General features: G+C 42.4%; 2 protein-coding genes across 2 annotated transcripts; one reads left to right on the forward strand and one right to left on the reverse strand.

Moving 5' to 3' along the window:
- The first annotated feature begins 300 nt into the window (after window positions 1–300).
- Window positions 301–5,557, forward strand: LOC133654380 (uncharacterized). The gene is made up of 10 exons (XM_062054702.1): window positions 301–625; window positions 1,681–1,791; window positions 1,912–2,026; window positions 2,203–3,053; window positions 3,222–3,408; window positions 3,524–3,772; window positions 3,938–4,062; window positions 4,430–4,476; window positions 4,561–4,709; window positions 4,837–5,557. Exons 1-10 carry the CDS (start codon window positions 464–466, stop codon window positions 5,022–5,024), a joined length of 2,184 nt encoding a protein of 727 aa, XP_061910686.1. The 5' UTR covers window positions 301–463; the 3' UTR covers window positions 5,025–5,557.
- On the reverse strand, window positions 4,656–7,176 carry LOC133654386 (uncharacterized). The gene is made up of 3 exons (XM_062054708.1): window positions 6,680–7,176; window positions 6,077–6,295; window positions 4,656–5,772 (listed from the first exon to the last, which is right to left on the reverse strand). The coding sequence occupies exons 1-3, from the start codon at window positions 6,943–6,945 to the stop codon at window positions 5,619–5,621; spliced, it is 639 nt and encodes a 212-aa protein (XP_061910692.1). The 5' UTR covers window positions 6,946–7,176; the 3' UTR covers window positions 4,656–5,618.
- Between the last annotated feature and the right edge of the window lie 17,884 nt (window positions 7,177–25,060).

Here is a 25,060-nt window from a genome sequence, read left to right on the forward strand (position 1 = left end):
ATGCCAATACGGCCGGGTTAACTTATAAAGTGACATTTAAAATTTCCCGGGAAATATCCGGCTGAAACGTCGCGGTATGATGACGTATGCGCGTGACGAAGGCAGTTGAACGCGTCATCTTGGAATAGGTCCCTCCCAATTTAAACAGCTCTGTTTTAATCGCTAATTTCCACAGTATTCAGGACATCTGTGTTGGTGAATCTTTTGGAAATTTGTTCAATTAACAATGGAGACTGCAAAAAAGAGAGTTGTAGGGAAGCGGTGTGTTGCTGCTGGATGTAGCAACACAAACCAAAACACAACCGGTGTTTCATTGTTTCTTTTCCCAAAAGATGGCGGCCAAGCTTTACTATGGAACAAAGAAGTCAAGCGAACACGGTTGGATTGGACGACACATACGAAGTACAGTGTATTATGCAGCGAACATTTCGAAAGATCATGTTTCGAAGAGGGTCCCTTGCGAATGGCAGAAATGGGAATCAGCACTCGTCGACTCGTGCTGAAGAAAGGTGCGAAGCCAACTATTTTCGATAGACCACGGACAAGTCCGGAGCACCCGACCCCCTCCACAAGCGGACAGACTGGGCACATGAGGTCTGCATTTGCCAAAAGGGAAAGGAAGAGGGTAAGAATCTTGATATCCAGTTTTCATAGTCAGACTACACTGTTCCAATATCCATTTCTTTGTTCTCAATTGTTGAAACCCCCCCACCTCCACACCCCGGATTGTAAATAATGTAAATAATTCAATGTGATTATCTTGTGTGATGACTGTATTATGATGATAGTATATATATGATAGTATATATCTGTATCATGAATCAATTTAAGTGGACCCCGACTTAAACAAGTTGAAAAACTTATTGGGGTGTTACCATTTAGTGGTCAATTGTACGGAATATGTACTTCACTGTGCAACCTACTAATAAAAGTCTCAATCAATCAACCAAAACTAACACACACAGTCATAGACTACTCCAGTGGTTCTCAACCTTTTTTCAGTGATTTTCCCCTGTGAACATTTTTTTAATTCAAGTACCCCCTAATCAGAGCAAAGCATTTTTGGTTGAAAAAAAGAAAAAAAATACAGCACTATGTCATCAGTTTCTGATTTATTAAATTGTATAACAGTGCAAGATATTGCTAATTTGTAGTGGTCTTTCTTGAACTATTTGGAAAAAAAGATATAAAAATAACTAAAAACTTGTTGAAAAATAAACAAGTGATTCAATTATAAATAATATTTTGTACACATAGAAGTAATCATCAACTTAAAGTGCCCTCTTTGGGGATTGTAATAGAGATCCATCTGGATTCATGAACTTAATTCTAAACATTTATTTTGTTGAAGTATTATTCAATAAATATATTTATAAAGGATTTTTGAATTGTTGCTATTTTTATAATATTTAAAAAAAATCTCTCGTACCCCTTGGCATACCTTCAAGTATCCCCAAGGGTATGCGTACCCCCATTTGAGAACCACTGGACTACTCCATGAACAATGAAATAAATTAACAATAAAATAGTCTACATATAATTATTGCTTCAAGTTCTAGTCAAGTTCTTCTGCAGTATAAAGTATCGTACATTTACTGACATTACTGTCAATAGTGTCAATACTGTCAATAGATTACAATAGACAATAATATAAAGTATTGTACATTTGTACATTTACAGACAATAGATCAGATCATGGACAGTACGACTACGGCATCAGTGGCGGATGCGGTGGATGAACCAATGGCAATGGCACTAGATTTGCCTGATGAGGAGGGCGATCAAGATCAGGTTCGATTTGTTTTCCTAATCAATGTTCAAATGGATTACAGTTCAAGCCCAATCCAAAAGTATTCATAATTAATGTAAATGAGGTATCCATATTACATGTAGCTGTTTCTCCATTTCCAGGGAAATACAAGAGAACAAGGATGCCAGACGGACTGGGTACCGATTGGGACAGCACCAACAGCAATGACCAGTAGCAAGAGCACCCAAACAGGGAAAATACATCATAGATCAAAGGGTATGTCTATTTCGGTGACGAACATGATTCTGCACATCACAGTACACATTGCACGCTGCCTGTGCAGAGTAGAGTAGACAGATAAATTAGGTGATTCAAAGACAATAATTATTATGTGATTCTAGTTTAATTTTAACAGATTATATAAAACAACTTGTGCTTGATTTTATTGCTAGGACACCAGGTGACCCCAGAGATCCTCGAGAGGGTTAGAGCTCGGCCGGCCAGGGTTAGTGAAGTCCCATTGTCAAGTGTAGCAGCTCCATCTGACAGCCCCGAGATGCAGACTAACATAGCAGCTCCAGGTGTGTCTGGAATGCAAGCCAAGCTACGACCACCTCCTGCATTGTTTGATGAAGGACCAGCATCAAGTCCCACTGCGCCTTTTGTTGGTGGTTCTTCCGATGACAGCTATGTGCCGAGTGAGTCAACGACATCGGATCCGTGTCAATCTGACGGGTCGCCAGATCGCCCATGTACTCACCAGATGCGTGAAGAGGGCTGCCACAAGGAACCGAAGTACATCATCTTTGAGTCGTGCCTCCAGAGTCTCGTCAAGTGGTGTCACTGTCCAGTCTGTGGCAGCCAGGACATAAGCCCTTCTTGGGATTCGAACGGTACACAGCTGACCATGACTCTTCAATGTGCATCATGTGACCAGAGGAGTAGTTGGAGCAGCCAGCCAAACATTGGCCCTTATGCCGCGGGCAACATCCTGCTGTCTGCTGGCATCCTCTTCGCTGGGGCATCTTCTGGCAAGGTGTTGCAAGTGCTGAACAGCATCGGAGTGGTCACGTATGTGAAGAGGACATTTTTCAACCACCAGGAGCTCATCCTGCAGCCAGCCATCAAAAAGGTGTGGGAGGAACAGCAACGGACGCACCTCACCATGCTGCAGGTGGAAGGCCGACCCCTCGTCCTTGGTGGTGATGGGCGAGCAGACAGTCCGGGACACAGCGCCAAGTTCGGTACCTACACCACAATGGAGCTTGTGGCCAATGTGGTTCTCGACCTTCAGGTTGTACAGGTACGACCATATAATCTCACTAAAACACTAGTAACACAATAAGCAGATAAGGGATTTTCCAGAATTATCCTAGTAAATTTGTCTAATAACATTAACCATTTCAATGTATACTAAGCCCCTTTTTCATTTTTTTCTTTGCTCATTCCTTTTCTGTTATATATATTTCAGAGCAACGAATGTCTTGGCAGCTACCATATGGAGATGGAAGGACTGAAGAGGATGGTGGAACTGCTGATCAGCTGGGACCTGGATGTCGGGGTGCTGGTGACAGACCGACACAGACAGATCGCTAAATGGATTCGTGAAAACATGCCCAATACACGGCACTGCTATGACATCTGGCATGTTGCAAAATGTTAGTTGGATTATTTGTATGCATGACAAGTTGTGAAGTAGTGTGTACATATCAGTGATCAGATGAATGCGATATTGTATTTAATCCACAAATTTCTGTTTTTTTCTGTTTGTAGCCATCGGAAAGAAACTGAAGGCCATCGCCAAGCATAAGGACTGTGAAGACCTGAAGCCCTGGGTGCAAAGTATAATCAACCACCTCTACTGGGCAGCAGTGTCTACACCGCCTGGAGAGGGGGAACTTCTGGTTGCCAAGTGGAAGTCTGTGGAGCGACACATTCAGAACATCCACAAGGACCATGGCGACCTCTTCCCAATTTGTACTCATGGACAACTGCAACGGCAAAAGAAATGGCTCAAACAAAGTGAGTAGGCAAATAAGTTGCCCGAAAGCAGTGAGGGACTAGCAGTATTTTCCTGCACATCTTTTGAAAGTCAAAAAATTCAGATAAACTTGTAAGTAAATAACCAGTTTAAGTTGACTGGAACATTTTTGTAGAAACGTTGTTCTATTTTAAATTTATGTTTAGGTTCACGCTCAGCAGTGAAACTGGAGGAGGTGGTCAACAACAAGTCCCTGCTAAAAGATATCGCCATGCTGTCGGGTGAACACCAGACTTCCAAGGTGGAGGCGTTCCATAGCCTTATCATACAGGTGAGAATTAGACTGATCGCCTGTAGGTGGTGTCGGTGGTTACCACCTGCCACTAGGACTTTGGTGGCCAGGGAGCAAAATACTAGAGCATACTAAATGAAGCCTTGATACAGTCAGTGTAAGCAAGAGAATGTTGGAGGTCCAACATAGTGGCTGGCATCTTGGTGAGAAAGATTGCAAACAATTCTGGCGTGGTGTTAACATTGAAAACAAAACAGCTTCATTACTGCAGGAGATCAAGCTTTAATAGCTGACTATTAACAGTTTAATACACAAACATTTGTATTCAAATTTACAAACAATTTATAAATTTACACACACATTGTATGGACGCATGACTGAATAAAGTGTCTTTTATCTTATACAGTTCGCACCGAAAATGTATGTCTTCTCATACATCGGAATGCTGTGCAGGTATGTTTCCACACTAATCTAAGTGTCACTAGTGTGTGCCATACTTTAGTACTAATTATTACATTATTCTGTTACCACACCTAGGAACCTGCTTGCTGGGCTGCACTGGAACGAAAATTCGAGCCGCCCTATAGCCACTACACAAGCGGGTGCTGAGCGCTATGCAGTACGCTACCCGAAGTATAAAGCAGGGGGCCATGTGGTCAAGAAAATCGCGACAGAGCCAACATACCGTAAGTGTAGAGGACACAAAACATGTAAACACTTGACACTTTGTATCATGATAATAATACTGTCAAGTTTCACTCTCCATGAGTATATTATGTTGTGAGCAGGAACATGTACAATTGTATTTTGCAGGCTACGTAGATGACTTGATCAGGGAGGTTGTTGCTGGCTGCAGACAGACCCCGGACCAGAGAACACCACTCAGCGTCACTGTGGATGTGCCTCCCTTCCTCTGCGATGAACTGGAGAAGCCAGACAAGGAGGAAGCCATCGCCAAGCACAGGAGTCGCTTCGGTAAGTGTGAAATGCCCTCCCGGTAACAGTTAGAGATGCTACCTCAGTAGAAGCATTTAAGTCCCATCTTAAAACTCATTTGTATACTCTAGCCTTTAAATAGACCCCCTTTTTAGACCAGTTGATCTGCCGTTTCTTTTCTTTTCTCCTCTGCCCCCCCCCCCCCCCACGTGGAGGGGTTATTCCGGTGACCATGGATAAAGTGCTGGCTGTCCAGAGTTGGGACCCGGGGTATACCGCTCGCCTGTGCATCGGTTGGGGACATCTGCGCTGCTGACCCGTCTCCGCTCGGGGTGGCCTCCTGCTGGCTCCACTGGACCCTCACTAATATGTTAGACCCACTCGACATCCATTGCTTTCGGTCTCCCCTAGAGGGGGGGGGTTACCCACATATGCGGTCCTCTCCAAGGTTTCTCATAGTCATTCACATCGACGTCCTACTGGGGTGAGTTTTCCTTGCCCGTGTGTGGGCTCTGTACCGAGGATGTCGTTGTGGCTTGTGCGGCCCTTTGAGACATTTGTGATTTAGTGCTATATAAATAAACATTGATTGATTGACTGATTGATTGATTGATTGATTTTATTGATTAAGTACAGTGGCCATGTAGATTCTGTTGCAGTCACTGCACGTCTTGGAACCCCGTGTAGTCCATCGATGGGAATGTTGTCCTAATCTTATGTACTACACAAGCTGGTAGTACCACCCTTATGTCCTTTCCCAGATATCCCCAGCAGAAGCGGACAAACTGTCGATAGGCTGTGTGTCGTCTCCGCCTGCAAGTAGCAAATGATGGCAGCTGTTATTATCCGGACATGGATACACAGTGACTCACTGTTCTCTGAGATTCAAAAGACATTGTCATGCATTCTATTCATTTGTCATTTACTGTTGCAGTAAATTGTAAATATTGTTGACATCTACGGTCCATCTATGTAATACTTCTATGATATATAATGTCATGTGCATTGTAGCACAGTACATTTCACAGAATAAGAATAAGATAAGAAAGTGCTCATTCTGACTTATCTTCCAAAGGTTGATAGAATAAAGAATTATTTAAACTTATTAGTGCCTCACTCATTTTGCTGTTGCTGCAGCATGCCATATTGCTGTTTGTAGGCGTTATACGCTGTCTGCAGCACCCATTCATCCAGACACACAGATGGAAAGCCATGGTGGTCTATGATGCACGTCTTCACCCCCTCCTCCTCCATCGTTCTGGTCACTGCCTCTATTTCACTACAGCAGACACACTCAGCCACTGTCTCCATGTTCACACAGTTTTGACATGTACACCTGGAAATAGAAATGTTCATAATATTTGTAAATCAATTCATATTATTGACACCTGCAATCTGCAAACATGTGGAATAATTAATATTATCATTGTCTTGTTGTGGATCTTATTAATCTGCATGCATATTTTTAGTATTGCCGGTATATGGAGCTGTGGCCCATAGAAATAATGGGTAATTAATTAGGTTTGACATTGTGTCAATGATAGATACTTAGTGTATAGATAGGCCTGGGGTGTAAGTTGTAACACTAACAGTAACACATTGTGTCAATGATAGATACTTAGTGTATAGATAGGCCTGGGGTGTAAGTTGTAACACTAACAGTAACAGTGCAAGACTAGGCCACAAACTAAAACTAGTCTATAAATAAATAACATATTACCATTCTGTATTCTCAAGGCGATCTATGTCGTGTGCTCCTCCAGCATCAATAGCAGCAGCGTCCTCCTGACCGTCTTCATCAGCGTCGGGTTCAAAGCGATATGGCTCTATCCCTCTCACAGCTTCTTCCCTATCTGAATCGCTTCCACTCCCCACTAGTCCTTCACTTGCACTTTCCTCATCCACAAATCTTTCATCCTCGCTCAAATTAATGGAGAAATCGTCGCTATCTCGGTCAGAATCGCTCTCAGATCTGGCGGCCATCATTGCAAACAATAGGGAGCTTTGCGGATATGTTCAATTGTCCACGTCACGCTACTTCCGGTAGGGGCAAGGCTTTTTTTTGTCAGATACCAAAAGTTGCTATCTTTATCGTCGTTTTTCTATTCTAAATCCTTTCAGCAAAAATATGGCAATATCGCGAAATGATCAAGTATGACACATAGAATAGATCTGCTATCCCCGTTTAAATAAAAAAATTTCATTTCAGTAGGCCTTTAAAAATGTTGGTGTTGTTTACTTGAGTCATATTGCAGTCTACACGTATCTCTTATGTTTGACTGCCATTTACTGGTCACACTTATCATTTCACCATGTACCAAATAAAATAGCTTAGAGGACGGTAAGCAAAACCAGAATTTTTCCTTACATTATGTGCACCGGGTTATAAAGCGCACTGTCGAGATTTGAGGAAAAAAAAGGTTTTTAAGTGACCCTTATAGTCCGAAAAATACGGTAGTCGCACTTTTGTATAAAGGTTCTAGTGGTGGGTTATAGTCTGGAAAATTAGAGTAGTATGTTCAGTTTGACGAATAGAGTTTCTAAAATACAGATAATCGAAAATACAGTGCTTATAAAAACCATATTGTCTTTTAAATGCTGTCCTCGAACAACTGGCTTGGTTGCAATCATGTTGCATTGATGCAAACAGGGTGAAAAAAAAAACTGTGTAAGCAACGCTACTGCTGAGATTAATCAGGACGCATCTGGTTAAAGAATGGCGTCTGATTAAGTACGTATCTGATTAGAGGATATTTCAGAATATGTGTGATTGGTAAGGTAGGTGCTTACTTGCTCCATCAGGGGTCCATCACTTCCTGTGTTTACTCTTGTTCGTGAGACGGAAGATTGATTGACAGACCACAGAGGTGCTTCGTGCGCCGGAGCATCAACAGGAGGAGACGCACATCCTCCCTTGTCTCCCACAGAGGATGTGACAGCTTGGAATTCAGCGGGTGTGCGACAAACCGTCTTTAAATGTAGTGACTCACTGCAAAGAATATGTACGCTTTTGTGCCTGTTTTAAAATAGAAAAAAACGTTTCCTCCTTATTAACGCTATTTTCATATATATCTGATTTATGACACCATAAGACTTCTAAACTTTGTGAATAAATAAATATGATCAAAATAGTATCAATCTCACGAAGAGTCCCGAGCCATTTTGAGAGATAATGAGGAAGCCAGTCACGTGATCCGTGAGGTAGAGGAGGAATCACAGATCCCTTCCCCATCAACAACAAATCAACCAGACTTCGTGAGAGCCAACAACGATTACTTTGGGGAAAATAATTATGATCCAGGACCTTATATTTTTTAGCCCGAACACAACGAGGATGAGAAATTAGTTTTAGAAGTAGTGGGTGTAGTTACTGTAAATTGTGGCATTCTAGCATTAGCAGCATTGCTAGGTGCCAAACGTACAAACTAACCATTTTAAACCGTAATAAAACAAACACTAAAATATTTTCACTCTTGCTGGGATGCCAACCGACGGGACGCTCACATAATTCTGTTTAGATGAAGACTCAATCACAATACTCACGAAGGCTTAAAAAAAGTTTCTGCAGGAAGCGTCTTTTGGGGTCTATTTCGCCATCTCTGTGGATGTGAAAGTGGACCAGCCTGTGGGTCCATGGCCACATTTGTCTACTAGTAGGTGAGAGATGCATGAATTATCATCTAGAATTTACTTTTAGCAAGTTTGAGACCAAGCAGAAGCAGCCGTCGGCTCAGTGTGTCAACAATAGCAGCGTAAGCTAGCATTAGTTCACTGCTATCGATGTGCTGCTAAATTAGTCCATCTGCATTAGCGCTTATAATAACAATATCACTCATATTTGGTTATTTTTCAGATCACGACATGTAAATGGAGTATTGTTGGTACTTTCTGGATGTTTTTAGAGAGTATAATGAGAGGACCCTCCATCTGTTGACTCAATTGTTAGATATTTATTTAGCATTTAGAATGCATGAAAAAGCCAAGCATATGTGTTCTTGTCTTACATAAGGATTGTGAATGATAAACAGCACATCTCTTTCCAATGTATGTGTATTTCCTGTATGACTGATCTAATAATATGGTCATAGTGCAGAAACCTTACTACAGTGTTGTCACTCCCCGAAAATAGCTGAAGGTATTCAATGCACAATATTCAAAATGGCTGACTGAATTTGTGGCGTTTTGTGATGTTTAAAATATATTTTCACATACTTTGTGGATTGTAAATACAATTGGATATGGTTTAATGTATACATCTATCCATCCATTTTATACCGCTTGTCCCTCTCGGGGTCGTGGGGGTGGCTGGAGCCTATCCCAGCTGCATTCGGGCGGAAGGCGGTGTACAAGCATACCGGTATAACGTTTTTTTCCACTCTACTGGTTCTTTAATATGGGTGCTCACACTTTTTCTGCAGGCGAGCTACTTTTCAATTGATCAAGTCGCGGGGACCTACCTCATTCATATATATAATTTATATTTGTTTACAAGTTAAAGGTGTTTAATGATAATGCAAGCATGTTTAACACATATAGTTAATATTGTTAATAAATTAAAGGTGTTTAATGATAATACAAGAATGTTTAATACATATAGTTAATATTGTTAACAAGTTAAAGGTGTTTAAAGATAATGCAAGCATGTTTAACACATATAGTTAATATTGTTAACAAGTTAAAGGTGTTTAAAGATAATACAAGCATGTTTAACACATATAGTTAATATTGTTAACAAGTTAAAGGTGTTTAAAGATAATACAAGCATGTTTAACACATATAGATTCCTTTCTTTCATGAAGACAAGAATGTAAGTTGGTGTATTACCTGATTCTGATGAATTGCATTGATAGGAATCAGACAGTGGTGCTGATAACGTCCGCATTTTCAAATGGAGGAGAAAAAAAGTCCTCCTTTCTGTCCAATACCACATGAAAGTGGTTGGTTTTTGGCATCTTATTTGTCCAGCTTCCGTACTCCTTTGTATACACTTTACAAGAAATACATTGGCGGCAAACTCCGTAACTTGCTAGCTTGTGCACGCCAGCTTTCTGAGACTCTTATGTTGTTAGCGCAGGCAGGATGAAGCAGCGCTTTTATTGTGCAACTGTGCAGTCGGTCTTTGGAGTTTTGACGACAGGTACGGCGCCAGAGTCTGTTGAAATAAAAACAGTTTCTCGCCTTCCTGTCGGTAATTTTTTCTTAATAACGAGCTGGCAGCAGCCAGCGTCATCTCAGAAGACCCTCGGGTGCCGTGAATGTCAATCAAGTGACGAAAGTGACATCATAGTGAAGTTATATGATCGCTCATTTTTAGAACTATTTTTTTAATGCCTGGCTGGGGATCGACTGACACACCCTCCGCGATCGACCGGTAGATCGCAATCAACGTAATGAGCACCCCTGATCTACATTGTAGATTGTCACTGAAGGCATCAAAACTATGAATCAACACATGTGGAGTTATGTACTTAACAAAAAAAGGTGAAATATCTGAAAACATGTTTTGTATTCGAGTTTCTTCAAAATAATCACCCTTTGTTCTGATTACTGCTTTGCACACTCTTGGCATTCTCTTGATGAGCTTCAAGAGATATTCACCTGAAATGGTTTTCACTTCACAGGTGTCATAGTTTTGATGCCTTAAGAGTGACAATCTACAACGTAAATAATCATGAAAATAAAGAAAAACACATTGAATTGAGAAAGTGTGTCCAAACTTTTGGCCTGTACTGTATATATTTATATAGTTACTGTAACTTTAACAAAATATATAGTGGAAATCATTTTAAAACCGTTACACAATTTCATTTTTCAGAAATAGTTTTAAGTCCACAGGTGAATGTTCAATTTTCATTTATCAGGATGCTTACAGTCAAATAAATGTTTCCCATTGGAAATAAAATACATTTAATTGATCTGTTCCAGGGTCAAGCGGTGACCATCATAAAACTACAAAAATATTTTTTGTGTTTTTTTGTTTTTTTTAATATTCAGGTTGAATATAATTATAGATCACTCTGATTATTATTTTAAACAGATTATTTATTTTAAAAAAAACACTTTCATGTATTTTAATATGAGCTCCTGTTTTGTTTTTTCAGATTCAAATCCTACTTTTTACAGTTTACACTTTTTTCTCTGTTTCAGAGCATTTTTTTCGCGATTCCATTTCAAAGTCAGACTTATTGAATTTCAGACAGCAGAGCATCAGCTGAGAGGGGCTTGGCCTCGTGACAGACCGCTTAACAAAAAGGGTTAGGGGGCCATTACGTTGCCTTTCATGGCTGACATTGGTTTTACCTGGTCCAATCGTACACAACTTTGGTGCATTCAGGGACGGCTAAATGAAGTGGAAAAGGGAACGCTTGGCGAAACATAATGAAACAAAACGAGATAAACAAAAACTGAGGACATTCTAACGATGTGTTATTGTTAGAATAAAATAATTGCAGTTGTGGTGCGGTGGTTAGGGAGCTCAGCCGTAGCCTCCTTAAGTGTGGAGAGGAATTTTTTGACAGTCCCTGAAGGAAACGTGGCACTGGACGCATTTCCTATAGTTTTAGCGAAGATGTCTGTGGTGATTCCACACACCTCTCAGTTGATGACACGCACCCAGGCCTAAAATCGGAATGTCAATTGTTGTACTGAGCAGCCAGGACAGAGAGAGCAACATAACACTGATTTTTCTGGAGCTAATTCTTTGGATGCTCACTAAGCAGAAGATTTCTTCCGCATGTATTTCCGTTTACAACTTCCGGCGACAAATGTGTGTTCCTATTTCCGAAAACAAATGCGAGTGTGTTTTTTAATCATGGCAGACTTGGTAACAAACAACAAAGACGACTATTTTTTGGACAAATGAGGATTCACAACCTTATCTTTTTGAAGCTGAATATACTGAGGATGAACTAATGCTTCCAGAAGCCAGCACAAAGGAAGATGAGACGTTGGAGCAGGCGGAAGCCGAGAGAGTGAGGTGGAAGTGATTCAAAGCTGCAAAATGTGGAATTGGAAGCTGCGTTATTTCAACATAAATTGAGTCTTACCCAAAGACAAATGAGGATCCACAACCTTATCTATTTGAAGCAGAATATACTGAGGATGGACTACTGCTTCTAGAAGTGAGCATGAAGAAAGAGTGAGAATTTGGAGCACACGGAAGCCGAGAGAGTGAGGTGAAAGTGACTCAAAGCTGCAAAATGTGGAATTTGAAGCCATGCTTTTCCGACATAAATGGAGTGCTGACCCCAATAAACTGGAAAAAAATTCCAAACGCACAACTGTCCATTGAGTGAGTCACTTTAATATCGATCATGATACACACAGAACATCATGTGTGTTATTACAGTACATACACTGTCTATGTGTATGTGCTGTAGATGAGCTAACTGTGTACAAACGAAACATGAAAATAATACCTAATATGATAATATGACACTGTAATATGATAGTTTATGTTTTTCAGTCAATACGGATTGGTGTCCTATCGCAGTGTTGTGCAAGCCAAACTCAAACGTGTTTCATGTTGTTGTAGAAGCTAGCTTATCTCTTTTCGTAGCTAGCTTTTACGGTTAATACTACCATAGCACGCCGATGTGTTGCTAAGCTAGAAAAAGAGTTCCTCAGTGTTCACTCTTACAATAACAATGTTGCTGTAGTTTGGTTATTATACAGGTTACAGAACGTAAATGAAGTATTGTTGACGGTTTTTGAACGCATTTTTTAAGTGATTTAGAGGTAGAATTGATTGCTACCATTAGCTGCATTTCTAGCCACCAAGAACGAAACCATTTTTACATGTTAGAATGCAAAAAAATAATTTTTGTCTTCTTGTCTCTCATAATGATTGTGCACGATAGGCGAAATTCCAAAAAAAGGTGCAGTTCCCCTTTTCTCGATGTAAAGCCAATAGAGAACAAGCGCTATATAAATATGATTAACTTCACTTCGCATTTAGAAACAAATATTTCAAAAACACAACCATCTAGATTGTTGTGGACAGCATCAGCATCATTTCTTACATCAACTATTCATTGCTTCCTGAGTTATGTACGACTTTGTTGTTTTGAGCGTGACCAATAACTCAAGTACAGAGACAAATAATTGCATCGCCTCTATTTTAGCGGTTAAGCGGCATTTTGGTACACGGCCAGCCGCCTCTAACGAAGCTTCATGGCCTCGGCCAACGCACGGTAGGTCTGAGAGGAAATAAGATTCATTGACTCCAAGAAAGGACGTACAGTATCAATTCAACCATATAGTTATTATTGTGGTTGTAGTGGTGTAGATCTGCACTGCGTCACACTGGACGACCCTTTGCAACACAATAACCTCATGCAATTGACAAAAACATTAAAAGAGCTCTCAGATGAGCCATTTTGGTAGTTTTCCCCTTACAATTTAGAGTGTTATTTGTAAAAAAAACGTGAAAATGCAATTTGGGTAGAAATTTTGTGTGAATGCTAAAGCGCCAACGGCAAATTGAAATGCTGACAGTTAGCACGCTAGCTAGTGATGAAAAATATGAACTATAAAAGGCTATCATGCGAAACAGTACTACTTTAACATGCTAACTACTTTAACATGCTTTAGCATGCTTGGCATTAGCATGAATGAAATGCAAAAATGTACGACACTAGTGTGTAAACCTGCTAAATTAGCTAAATTTAAAAAAACTAGCATGCTAAAATGCTAACTGTAACATGTGTTAAGTACCAAAATATATTATTTTGAGGTGTGTACCTGAAAAAATTGGTTTAAAATGCTAGCATGCTAATTAGGGGTGTCAAAAAATGTATGTTTTAATTATTCGCGCTTCTCTTTTTTAATGATTCTTAATCTTTTTTTAATTTTTTTATTAATATTCAAATCTGTTTTAATATCTTTTAAGTAATATATAAATTTACCAGAGCTGTTTATCTATTTTATGGAGTAATGTAGTTAATCAAAGAACTGGCACCCAATGTTATTAAAAAGAACTGATTTGGAATCGAGTGTTAGGATCCGCTGCTCGGATCACAGTTTGTTTACTTTTTAGTGTCACGTGTGTTTTCAGCACCTTGTTTTTGTTTCTGTTGCCATGACGGCAGATTGTGCTCACCTGCCTCTGGTTAGCGTTCGGGACGCGCACCTGTTGCCCGAGCGCTAATCGGAGGGCTATTTAGTCTTTGCCCGGGCCTCACTCGGCCTGGCTTGCTAATTTGCTTATATGCAACAAGTAACGACCACTTTGATTCCTGCTAGCTTTCATGCTATATTATTTTTGCTTGCTAGCTCCCATGCTAGTCCCTTTGTTTTTGTCTTTTGTGCTATGTACACGTCTTTGTTTTTTTCCCTGGTATGATTTATTTGCTTAAATAAATCATTTTTCTACCTGCACGCTGTGTCCGAAGCCGTCTGTATTCCTGGGAGAACAACCTCGCACCACAAGGCGACCAGGTCGTTACAGTACCAAGCCAGCAAGAAAAAGTTCTCTCGCAGCGAGCATGATGGAGGAGATGGACGAAGGTGCGTGGGAGGTGTTGCGAGCGATGGAGGCGGAGACGCTTCGCTATTCCCCTTCGGAGCGCCAGGACCTGTTATGGGGTCCTAACGGAAAGCTGGTCCCAATCCACTCCGTTTGGCCCAAGGACATTGCCACACCTCCGCAGTACCGGACATGTCAGCGAAGACGGAAGCCGCCCAAGAGGTCTTCACTTTGCTGCCAAGACGCGCCACTCCCTCAGACTCCTCCACCGGTACACAGCAAGCTACATTCAGCCCAAGATTCCCCTCCTCAGATGTTTGGCAACCCAATTGACCATTTCGCCAAACATTTCACCGATTGGGCTGTCAGTCAGCTGGAGACCCGCACGGATGACGTCATCCCGCCCACTGTGGATGACGTCAGAGACGAAGATTTTTTTTTTAATTCTTCTAATTCTTTCTGTCAGCAACCTCTTAAAGACTTTAATTCTAAAATTAAACATTATCAGGACATTTTGTCCTGATAAGGTTTGTCAATGTCCTCCAGGACTCAATCTCCACCCCCAGTGACTATTGCTCCGCCCACTGCGCAGAATTTTTTTCCCTGTGTTTCCACCCAATCTCAAGTGGGGTGTGAGAATGGACATTTTGGACATTTTAAAGGGGAGGAGTATACCCCCCTCCTGACCTCCCTCCACCCACCCTTGAAGACTGTTCCAAACCACAAGGAGCGCGTCTGGTATCCGCTTTTTGAGGGGGGGGGCCAGTACTGGGAGCTGTGCTAGTGGGGTGGCACAACTACGCTCAGCCAAGCCACAACCTCCTGCCCGGCCACCGCCACCAGTTTTTCGGCGTGCTAAGCCGCAACCTCCTGCTCGGCCACCGCCACCAGTCCTTCGGCGGGCTAAGCCGCAACCTCCTGCTTGGCCACGGCCACCAGCCCGTCTGCGTGCTAAACTGCAACCACCTGCCCGGCCGCCACCACCGGTTTTTCGGCCTGCTAAGCCGCAACCGCCAGCTAGGCCACCTACACCTGAGCTAGCGCCAAGGCTAAGGCTAGCACCAGCTCCACCACAGGTTCCAGTACCTGCACCTCGGCTGGTTCCCACACCAGTACCTGCACCTCGGCTGGTTCCCACACCAGTACCTGCACCTCGGCTGGTTCCCACACCAGTACCTGCACCTCGGCTGGTTCCCGCACCAGTACCTGCACCTCGGCTGGTTCTCGCACCAGTACCTGCACCACGACTGGTTCTCGCACCAGTACCTGCACCACGACTGGTTCTCGCACCAGTACAAACTCCTCGGCTGGTTCTCGCACCAGCACCGACTGCCACGACAGCGACTCCTGCTGCCACGACAGCGACTCCGGCTGCCACGACAGCGACTCCGGCTGCCACGACAGCGACTCCGACAGCGACTCCGACAGCGACTCCGACAGCGACTCCTGCTGCCACGACAGCGACTCCTGCTGCCACGACAGCGACTCCGGCTGCCACAACAGCAACGACGACGCCACCTCCTGCTCCGGCTGCCACAGCAACGACGACGACGCCGCCTCCTGCTTCCACGGCGACGGCGACTCTTCCTGCTGCCACGGCGACATCTGCTCTCTCCTCGTCTCCGGTGGGCCTTCCCAGGGCGCCGCCACCTTCCTCGCCCTTATCGTCGTCTCTGCGACCTCGAGTGGTCCGGCTGCGCAAGCAGAAAGCAGGTCCCCGCATGCAGCCCTCGAGGTCGCCCGCCTCACCAGCGGCGGCGGCGTTCCATTCGCCGCCGCCACCTGACCCCTCCCCGGTGGATTCGGGGACACGTGGCCTGGCGACCCACCACCAAGTCCTCCCTCCACCCGCCCTTGACTCGTGAACTATTGCTTGTTTTTTTTGGGGTTCCAGTTGTTTTTTTTGTTTTCAAGGGACATCTGGAACCTGTCCTTTTAGGGGGGGTACTGTTAGGATCCGCTGCTCGGATCACAGTTTGTTTACTTTTTAGTGTCACGTGTGTTTTCAGCACCTAGTTTTTGTTTCTGTTGCCATGACGGCAGATTGTGCTCACCTGCCTCTGGTTAGCGTTCGGGACACGCACTTGTTGCCCGAGCGCTAATCAGAGGGCTATTTAGTCTTTGCCCGGGCCTCACTCGGCCTGGCTTGCTAATTTTCTTATATGCAACAAGTAACGACCACTTTGATTCCTGCTAGCTTTCATGCTATATTATTTTTGCATGCTAGCTCCCATGCTAGTCCCTTTGTTTTTGTCTTTTGTGCTATGTACACGTCTTTGTTTTTTTCCCTGATATGATTTATTTGCTTAAACAAATAATTTTCCTACCTGCACGCTGTGTCCGAAGCCGTCTGCATTCCTGGGAGAACAACCTCGCACCACGAGGTGACCAGGTCGTTACATCGAGAATCGTTTAGAATCGAAAATATATTGTGAATCGAATCGTAATACCCAAGAATCGAATCGAACCGAATCATGTGGTTCCCAAAGATTCACGGCCATAATGCTCATGTTAGCATGTGTGGTATATTTGATGGTCGTGTCACTCTCACGGGAAAGAGTGCCTGTGTGATGGGTCATGAGCCAAGAAGACCGCAATGAGGAATCATCGAATAAAAAGCTTTTTTTGTTTCAGCGAGCCTCAGACTGAAACTGCAGCTTCCAGGAGAAAGAGTATGGGCTTGATTACTCGGACCTCTCGGACCACTGTCCTTAAATACCCCTTACACCAGGGGTGGGCAATTAATTTTTACCGGGGGCCGCATGAGCAACCCGAGCACTGCTGGAGGGCCACATCGACAATATTTCAATTAAATTTTGCTCAATTTTTTTTTTTATATATACCGTAAGATAAATAATAATAATAATAATAATAATTAATAATAATAGTAATACTTCAACATAGTGTGTGTAACAGCATTCCATGACTAATATAAATAAATTAACATTAATAATAAATGACAGTAAAATAAGCACACGTATGACTGAGGAGTCATAGTGTAACTTTGTGTGGTGTTTGAGTTGTCCGACTTTTTGTGTGGCAATAAACGCACCAGTGGTTTAGTGCTATGCGTGTTGGTGACAGATGACAAGTTGGTTTTGGCCTGGTTTGTACGGCAGAAAATTACTAGTTTTTCGAGATAGAAGTGTTTTACTCATGTTTTTGGTGTGGTTATGTCCGAATATAAACAGTTTTGCTCAATAAAGTGATCGATATAATTCCTGTCCTCGAAGCATCTCGATAGACGTTACAATAATTGAACGTGTTCAATTGAACGGTGTTGACGAACACCGTTAGGGCCGCTTGTTGTCACTGTCACTCAGAGTTGCATTGCAAAATTACATAGAATAAATATGTTTATTTTGTTTAGAATTCAGATGGGATTTGATTTGGTGCACGGCATATATTTGCTGCGCGCAGCAGACGCTTGAGCAGTGCGCAATTGCGCAGGCACGCACCTTCGAGGGAACGTTGCTTTGCAGTCCATGTCTTGTTGGAAACACGCCATTCTTCATCAACTTTTCTCTTTTTAGCGTCTCGGGTGTAAACCGTGCATCACTTGTCGCTGCATGTGCACCTTCACTCGCAGGTTACACACGGACACACGCCCATAAATAATACTTTTCAAAATAAAAGCAGCACAGTTGTATTGCGTGCACGACATAGATGTTTTTTCAACTTTATTTTGTAATTAATGATTGCAGCTGTTCACATTCACTCACAATCACGCACACGCATACGTTCACACGGAAGTAATACAAATAACGATTTTCAAAACAAAAGCAGCACCGTTGTATTGCACACTCGAAATAGATACTTTTTTAAATTTATTTTGTAATTTATAATTGGCCTCACGCGGGCCGGACAGGGACGCACAAAGGGCCGGATGCGGCCCACGGGCCGCAGAATGCCCAGGTCTGCCTTACACGAAGACCCCCACTCTTCGTAACTCTAGCCTTAGAGCCGGCCAGTCTGGACAAAGCCCATTTTGTTGTTTGGCCAGTGAACCTATTTCCTGACTTCTTTCCTCTGATCAGTTTAAGTCGGGTGACCTGGGACCCCTATCCTCTACTCCTACCTGTGAGGGCTTCCTACCAGATGTTCCTGATGTTTTTATAATCCCTCATAAAATCCAAGCCTGCATTCCTTTATGATTCCAATTGTCCTGGGGGCCTAAGCCACCACTCTCTGGAGAGCTGTGATGGACATCTGCACCCGAAGCTATCTAAGGGCATATTTCCTTAATAGAATAATCCCCTAAAAGATTATGTGAGCAAATACCAATACATGCTAGTTCACAATCATATAACAAAATGGATATCGATATTTCAGTATCGTTCCGCACACGCTATAGTAGCCAGGGATAAAATGTGTAGGTTGTACAAATAACGACTACCGTATTTTTCGGACTATAAGTCGCAGTTTTTTTCGTAGTTTGGCCGTGGGTGCGACGTATACTCCGGAGCGACTTATGTGTGAAATTATTAACACATTATTGTAAAATATCAAATAATATTATTTATCTCATTCGCGTGAGCGACGAAGCAAATGGCAGCCAACGTCACACACACGTCAACAATCGTCACTCACACGCCAACCAATAAGAATTCGGTGGGGGCGGGTCATGGCAGAAGTGCATTGTGGGTTTCGGAATGCTAACTGCTATATGCTATACGCTACTGCCGGAGCTATTAAAATGGATCACATCAACGTTGGCGGTAACTTATAAAAACTGAGAAGGACTGAACTAAAATGGCACCGAAAAGGAAATCATATACTGCAGATTACAAGCTGGACGTAGTAAAATATGCAGCAGAAAACAGCGATCGAGCGCAGAAAGAATGGACGCTAGCGCCGCATACCAGGAGCGACACCGAGGAGGAAGATTGGATGTTATTTAGCGATCGAGAGTGACAGATTGTTTGGTAAACGTATAGCATGTTCTATATGTTATAGTTATTTGAATGACTCTTACCATAATATGTTACGTTAACATACCAGGCACGTTCTCAGTTGGTTATTTATGCGTCATATAACGTACACTTATTCAGCCTGTTGTTCACTATTCTTTATATATTTTAAATTGCCTTTCAAATGTCTATTCTTGGTGTTGGATTTTATCAAATAAATTTCCCACAAAAATGTGACTTATACTCCAGTGCAACGTATATGTGTTTTTTTTCTTCTTTATTGTGCATTTTGGGCCGGTGCGACGTATACTCCGGAGCGACTTATAGTCCGAAAAATACGGTAGTTGTATTCTTCAATGGTTTGTTTTAAGGGCAAAAATGTCCTTGTGCGTTTCATGAAGGCATCGTTGCACCAATTCAATTCAAACTAAAGGTAAACAAATCAATACTGACTTGTTTTATTTTTTCTTTCCTCCTCTCACCTGCCACCCTCCTCCTTGTCGTCTTCCTCTCTCACGTATTCGCTGTGACAGGAGGAGACAGCAGCTCATTGTAATGCAGACCACAGCAGCAGCGGAACACAATAGTTTGCCTCCTGCATGTAGCAGATGTCCTGTGCTGGCTGTATATTTATTACTGTCTCCTAAATGGCCTGACAACATGTATTTAATGCCATTATGGTAGAACATCCATATTGGAATTATGCAGATGTAACACGTTTACGTTATTATTGTGTCCGTGACAGACTGTTCTAGAACTTGTCTACCTCAGAGGACACTCTGAAATGTCACTCAGGACATTCCGAAATGTCACTTTAAGGATTCGCTATAGCCAACAGCTGATAAGCTAAGTGGATATTAGCCACGCTGACATTTAGCATTCCGTCACTTCAGCAGCTTTGTCACGCAATGAAATCACAGACATTATCCATCAGAAGCCCACATTTAGGAAGCAGACTGAGGCGTTTTTCAATCCAATACAATATCCAATTGTATTTACAATCCGCAAAATATGTGAAAATAAAAACATTAAAAAATGCCACAAATTCAGTTGGACATTTTGAGTATTCCGCTCTGAAAACCTTCCGCTATTTTCAAAGAGTGACATCACGGTAGTAACACTTCTACACTCTGACCATATTATCAGATCAGTCATACTAGAAATACGCCAAAATTGTAAAGAGATGTGCTGTTTATCATTCAAAATCCTTATGTAAGACAAGAACACATGTGTTTTTATTTTTTATGCATTCTAAATGGTAAATAAATATCTAACAATTGAGTCAACAGATGGAGGGTCCTCTCATTATACTCTCTAAAAACATCCAGAAAGTACCAACAATACTCCATTTACATGTCTTGATCTGAAAAATAACCAAATATGAGTGATATTGTTATTATAAGCGATAACGCAGACGGACTATTTTAGCGGCGCATCGATAGCAGTGAGCTAATGCTAGATTACGCTGCTATTGTTGACACACCGAGCCGACGGCTGCTTCTGCTTGGTCTCAAACTTGCTATAAGTCAATTCTAGATTATAATTCATGCATCTCTCACCTGCAAGTAGACAAATGTGGCCACGGACCCACAGGCTGGTCCACTTTCACGTCCTCCGACATGGCGAAAAAGACGTAGAGGATATGGCGGGCAACATAAAATGAATTAGCGGGCAACATAAAATGAATTAGCGGGCCACACAAAATGATGTGGCAGACCACACAAAATGAGGTGGCAGACAACACAAAATGATGTGGCAGACCACATAATATGATGTGGTGAGCCACACAAAATGAAGTAATGGACTACACAAAATGATGTGGCGGACAAAAGAAAATATTGTGGTAGACTACACAAAATGATGGGGCAGACCACGTAAAATGAAGTGGCGGACAACACAAAATGATGTGGCAGACCACATAATATGACGTGGTGAGCCACACAAAATGAAGTAATGGACTACAAGAAATTACATGGCGGACAACAGAAAATGTGGTAGACTACACAAAATGTTGGGGCAGACCACGTAAAATTACATGGCGGACCACACAAAATGAAGAGGCGGACTACTCAAAATAAAGTGGCGGACCACACAAAATGAAGTGGCAGACTACTCACAATAAAATGCCGGACCACACAAAATGAAGTAGCAGGCTACACAAAATAAAGTGGCAGACCACACAAAATGACATGGCGAACCACACAAAATGAAATAGGCACATTATATGGCAGGCCACTTACAATGATGTGGCGGGCCAATTTAAATGATATGGCAACCACACAAAATGAATTGGCGAACCACAAATGTGGCGAACCACAAAAAATCTAGTGTCGGACAGCACAAAATAAAGTGGCAAACCACACAAAGTGACATGGCGAACCAGACAAAATGAAGTGGCTGACTGCACAAAATGACATAGCAGGCAATTTACAATGATGTGGCGGGCCACAATAAATGACATGGCGGACCACACAAAACGATATGGCAGGCTGCACAAAATAAAGTGGCGGACCACAAAAAATATAATGTCGGACAAAATATAGTGGCAGACCACACAAAATGACATGGCGAACCAGACAAAATGAAGTGGCAGACTACACAAAATGAAGTGGCGGACTACACAAAATGAAGTGGCAGACTACACAAAATGAAGTGCCGGACTACACAAAATGATGCGATAGATCACATGAAATTATATGGCAAACCATAAAAAATGAAGTGGCGGGCCACACAAAATAAAGTGGCGGACTATACGAAATTAAGTGGCGCACTACACAAAATGAAGTGGTGGACCACACAAAATGATATGGCAGGCCAAATAAAATGATGTGGCAGGCCAATTTAAATGATATGACAGACCACACAAAATGAAGTGGCGGACTACACAAAATTATGCGATAGACCACATGAAATTATATGGCAAACCATACAAAATTAAGTGGCGGGCCACACAAAATGACATGGCGGGCCAATTAAAAATTATGTGAAGGGCCAGGCCACTTAAAAGATTTGTCGGGCCAGATCTGGCCCCCGGGCCTTAAATTTGAAACGGTGCCTTAAAATGTGTCAAATATTTTAATTTCTGACAGTCCAAATATATTGACAGGCGACCAAAGGATTGTCTCTCTCCTTGCACTGATCGCCTCCCTCTCGGCTGCCGCCGTTTGGGCGTAGCTGTGCCAGTTTGCATCTAATAATAATAATAACTGGGATTTATATAGCGCTTTTCTAAGTACCCAAAGTCGCTTTACATGTTAAAAACCCATCATTCATTCACACCTGGTGGTGGTAAGCTACTTTCGTAGCCACAGCTGCCCTGGGGTAGACTGACGGAAGCGTGGCTGCCAATTTGCGCCTACGGCCCCTCCGACCACCACCTATCATTCATTCAACATTCATTCACCGGTGTGAGCGGCACCGGGGGCAAGGGTGAAGTGTCCTGCCCAAGGACACAACGGCATGGTAAGAGGCGGGGAGCGAACCTGCAACCCTCAGGTTTTGACACGGGTACTCTACCCACTACGCCATGCCGCATCTACCTTCCAAACGTGCCAAATAGATGTCACATGTTCATCCCACTGTTGTATATTGTACATCCTCATCAACAAAACCTCTGCCTTGTTTTTAATGACTACTTGGGCCTACTATGCAACTGTATTTCAGTGTTGGTCATTGTGGTGGTACTTGGAGAGCCAAGTGTTTTCTGAGGTGGTACTTGGTGAGAACCACTGCTTTAGAACATTTAAAACAGGTTTTGTGGGTTATGTGCCCGCAGAGCAGCAAGGCGATGGAGATACATCTCGTCAGAACAGCAGCACTGCCTGCAGCAGCTGTAGATTTTATGGCTGGACCGGAATGAGGACATCAGATAATGTCTTCCTAATGGCAAAGCGGCAGTTGAGGTTCACATTCTCATCGACCCCTATAAAGTTTCTAACCTTCTTCGTCTGACATTGTCCTGAAACTTAACTCCTGGAGACGTGAATTATTCCCAAACTTTTTCCCTAAAGGAAGATGTGCTTTCTCCCCATGACTTCATCCTAAAATAAAGTGGCCATGTACTGCTAATTTATGATAAACAAAACAACTGACATGAAGATGTTTATTTATCATGCAAACATTAGTCAAATAGTGGCCTGGCAAGAACTGATTAAAATAGCTTATAATGTTGATCTGACGAAAGTTCACATAACAAAAATCAAATCTCGGCCCATTTCGTCTCTCTCCGTTTGATAAACCTCGACATAACCACAATCAAATCTGTCTCAGTGCAACTAAAACTTAAAGGGGAACTGCACTTTTTTGGGAGTTTTGCCTATCGTTCGCAATCATTATGAGAGACAAGAATACACAAGTCTTTTTTTATTTTATTTTAATTGTAAAGATGATCAAAAACGCTTGGAAAACACAGCTAATGGCCGTCACCGTTGTGGCCTTCAAACTCTCTAAAACAACTTCAAAACACTCCATCAACGTTTTATACACACACTGCAAGTATAATAATAATAATAATAATAATACCTGGGATTTATATAGCGCTTTTCTAAGTACCCAAAGTCGCTTTACATGTTAAAAACCCATCATTCATTCACACCTGGTGGTGGTAAGCTACTTTCGTAGCCACAGCTGCCCTGGGGTAGACTGACGGAAGCGTGGCTGCCAATTTGCGCCTACGGCCCCTCCGACCACCACCTATCATTCATTCATCATTCATTCACCGGTGTGAGCGGCACCGGGGGCAAGGGTGAAGTGTCCTGCCCAAGGACACAACGGCATGGTAAGAGGCGGGGAGCGAACCTGCAACCCTCAGGTTTCTGACACGGGCGCTCTACCCACTATGCCATGCCGCCCCTAAGTATATATATAATGTAGTAAAAGACACCTTCATAAAAATATGTAATATGTACTATATACACACTGCAACTATATATATTATAATGTAGTAACAGACACCTTCATAGCACTATATAGTATGTTGTTTTATATACACACTGCAAGTATATAAATATAATGTAGTAACAGACACCATAACAATATGTATTATGTACAATATTTACCGATTTTTGTTCAGCGCATTTATTTCCGTTTCCATAGCAGCGCACTTCCGACTTCTAGCAACATGTGTGTTCCTACTTTCGGAAACAAACACAAGTGGTTTCTATTCATGGCAGAACCAATAACAGACAACGAAAACAACTATTTTAGGACAAATGAGAACCTTATCTTTTTGAAGCTGAATATACTGAGGATGAACTACTGCTTATAGAAGCGACCACGGAGGTGAAAGTGACTCGAAGCTGCAAAATTTGGAATTTGAAGCCAAGCTATTTCGACATTAATGGAGCGCTTACCCAAATAAACGGGAAAAAAGGTCCCCGGCCAGCTGGACAAAACACAAACTGTCCTTCGAGTGAGTCACGCTTTATATTGATCATGATACACGCAGCACGTCATGCGTGTTTTTACAACTGCAGTACATACATACAATACAGGGCATCCAAATAAATAGCCTCTGAAGTGCTTCATGGCCGCACAGCCAGAGACAGGAACAGACCCAACCAATCCTAAAGTTCACAAAAGAGCACCAAAAAGCTCTGCAAAAGTCACGAAAGTGCAAACCGTTGTTGCACAGTCCCGAAAGGGCCCGATATAAAAAGCAAAAAAGACACATGAAAACAAGAGATACACAAAAGGATACACAGAACTCCTACAACCAGGAGCAAAT

The sequence above is a fragment of the Entelurus aequoreus genome, linkage group LG01 (genome assembly GCF_033978785.1).
Source record: "Entelurus aequoreus isolate RoL-2023_Sb linkage group LG01, RoL_Eaeq_v1.1, whole genome shotgun sequence".
Lineage (NCBI taxonomy): Eukaryota > Metazoa > Chordata > Actinopteri > Syngnathiformes > Syngnathidae > Entelurus > Entelurus aequoreus.

Bases quoted from the DNA above. Each gene is read 5' to 3' on its own strand.
- LOC133654380 (XM_062054702.1), top strand. From the start codon at position 464: ATGGCAGAAATGGGAATCAGCACTCGTCGACTCGTGCTGAAGAAAGGT. The intron at 626-1,680 runs GTAAGAATCTTG...GTACATTTACAG, and splicing joins CCAAAAGGGAAAGGAAGAGG to ACAATAGATCAGATCATGGA. The intron at 4,063-4,429 runs GTGAGAATTAGA...TATCTTATACAG, and splicing joins TCCATAGCCTTATCATACAG to TTCGCACCGAAAATGTATGT.
- LOC133654386 (XM_062054708.1), bottom strand. From the start codon at position 6,945: ATGATGGCCGCCAGATCTGAGAGCGATTCTGACCGAGATAGCGACGAT. The intron at 6,296-6,679 runs GTAATATGTTAT...TTCTATTTCCAG, and splicing joins CGCCTTGAGAATACAGAATG to GTGTACATGTCAAAACTGTG. The intron at 5,773-6,076 runs GTGAGGCACTAA...TGCTACTTGCAG, and splicing joins CTGCAGCAACAGCAAAATGA to GCGGAGACGACACACAGCCT.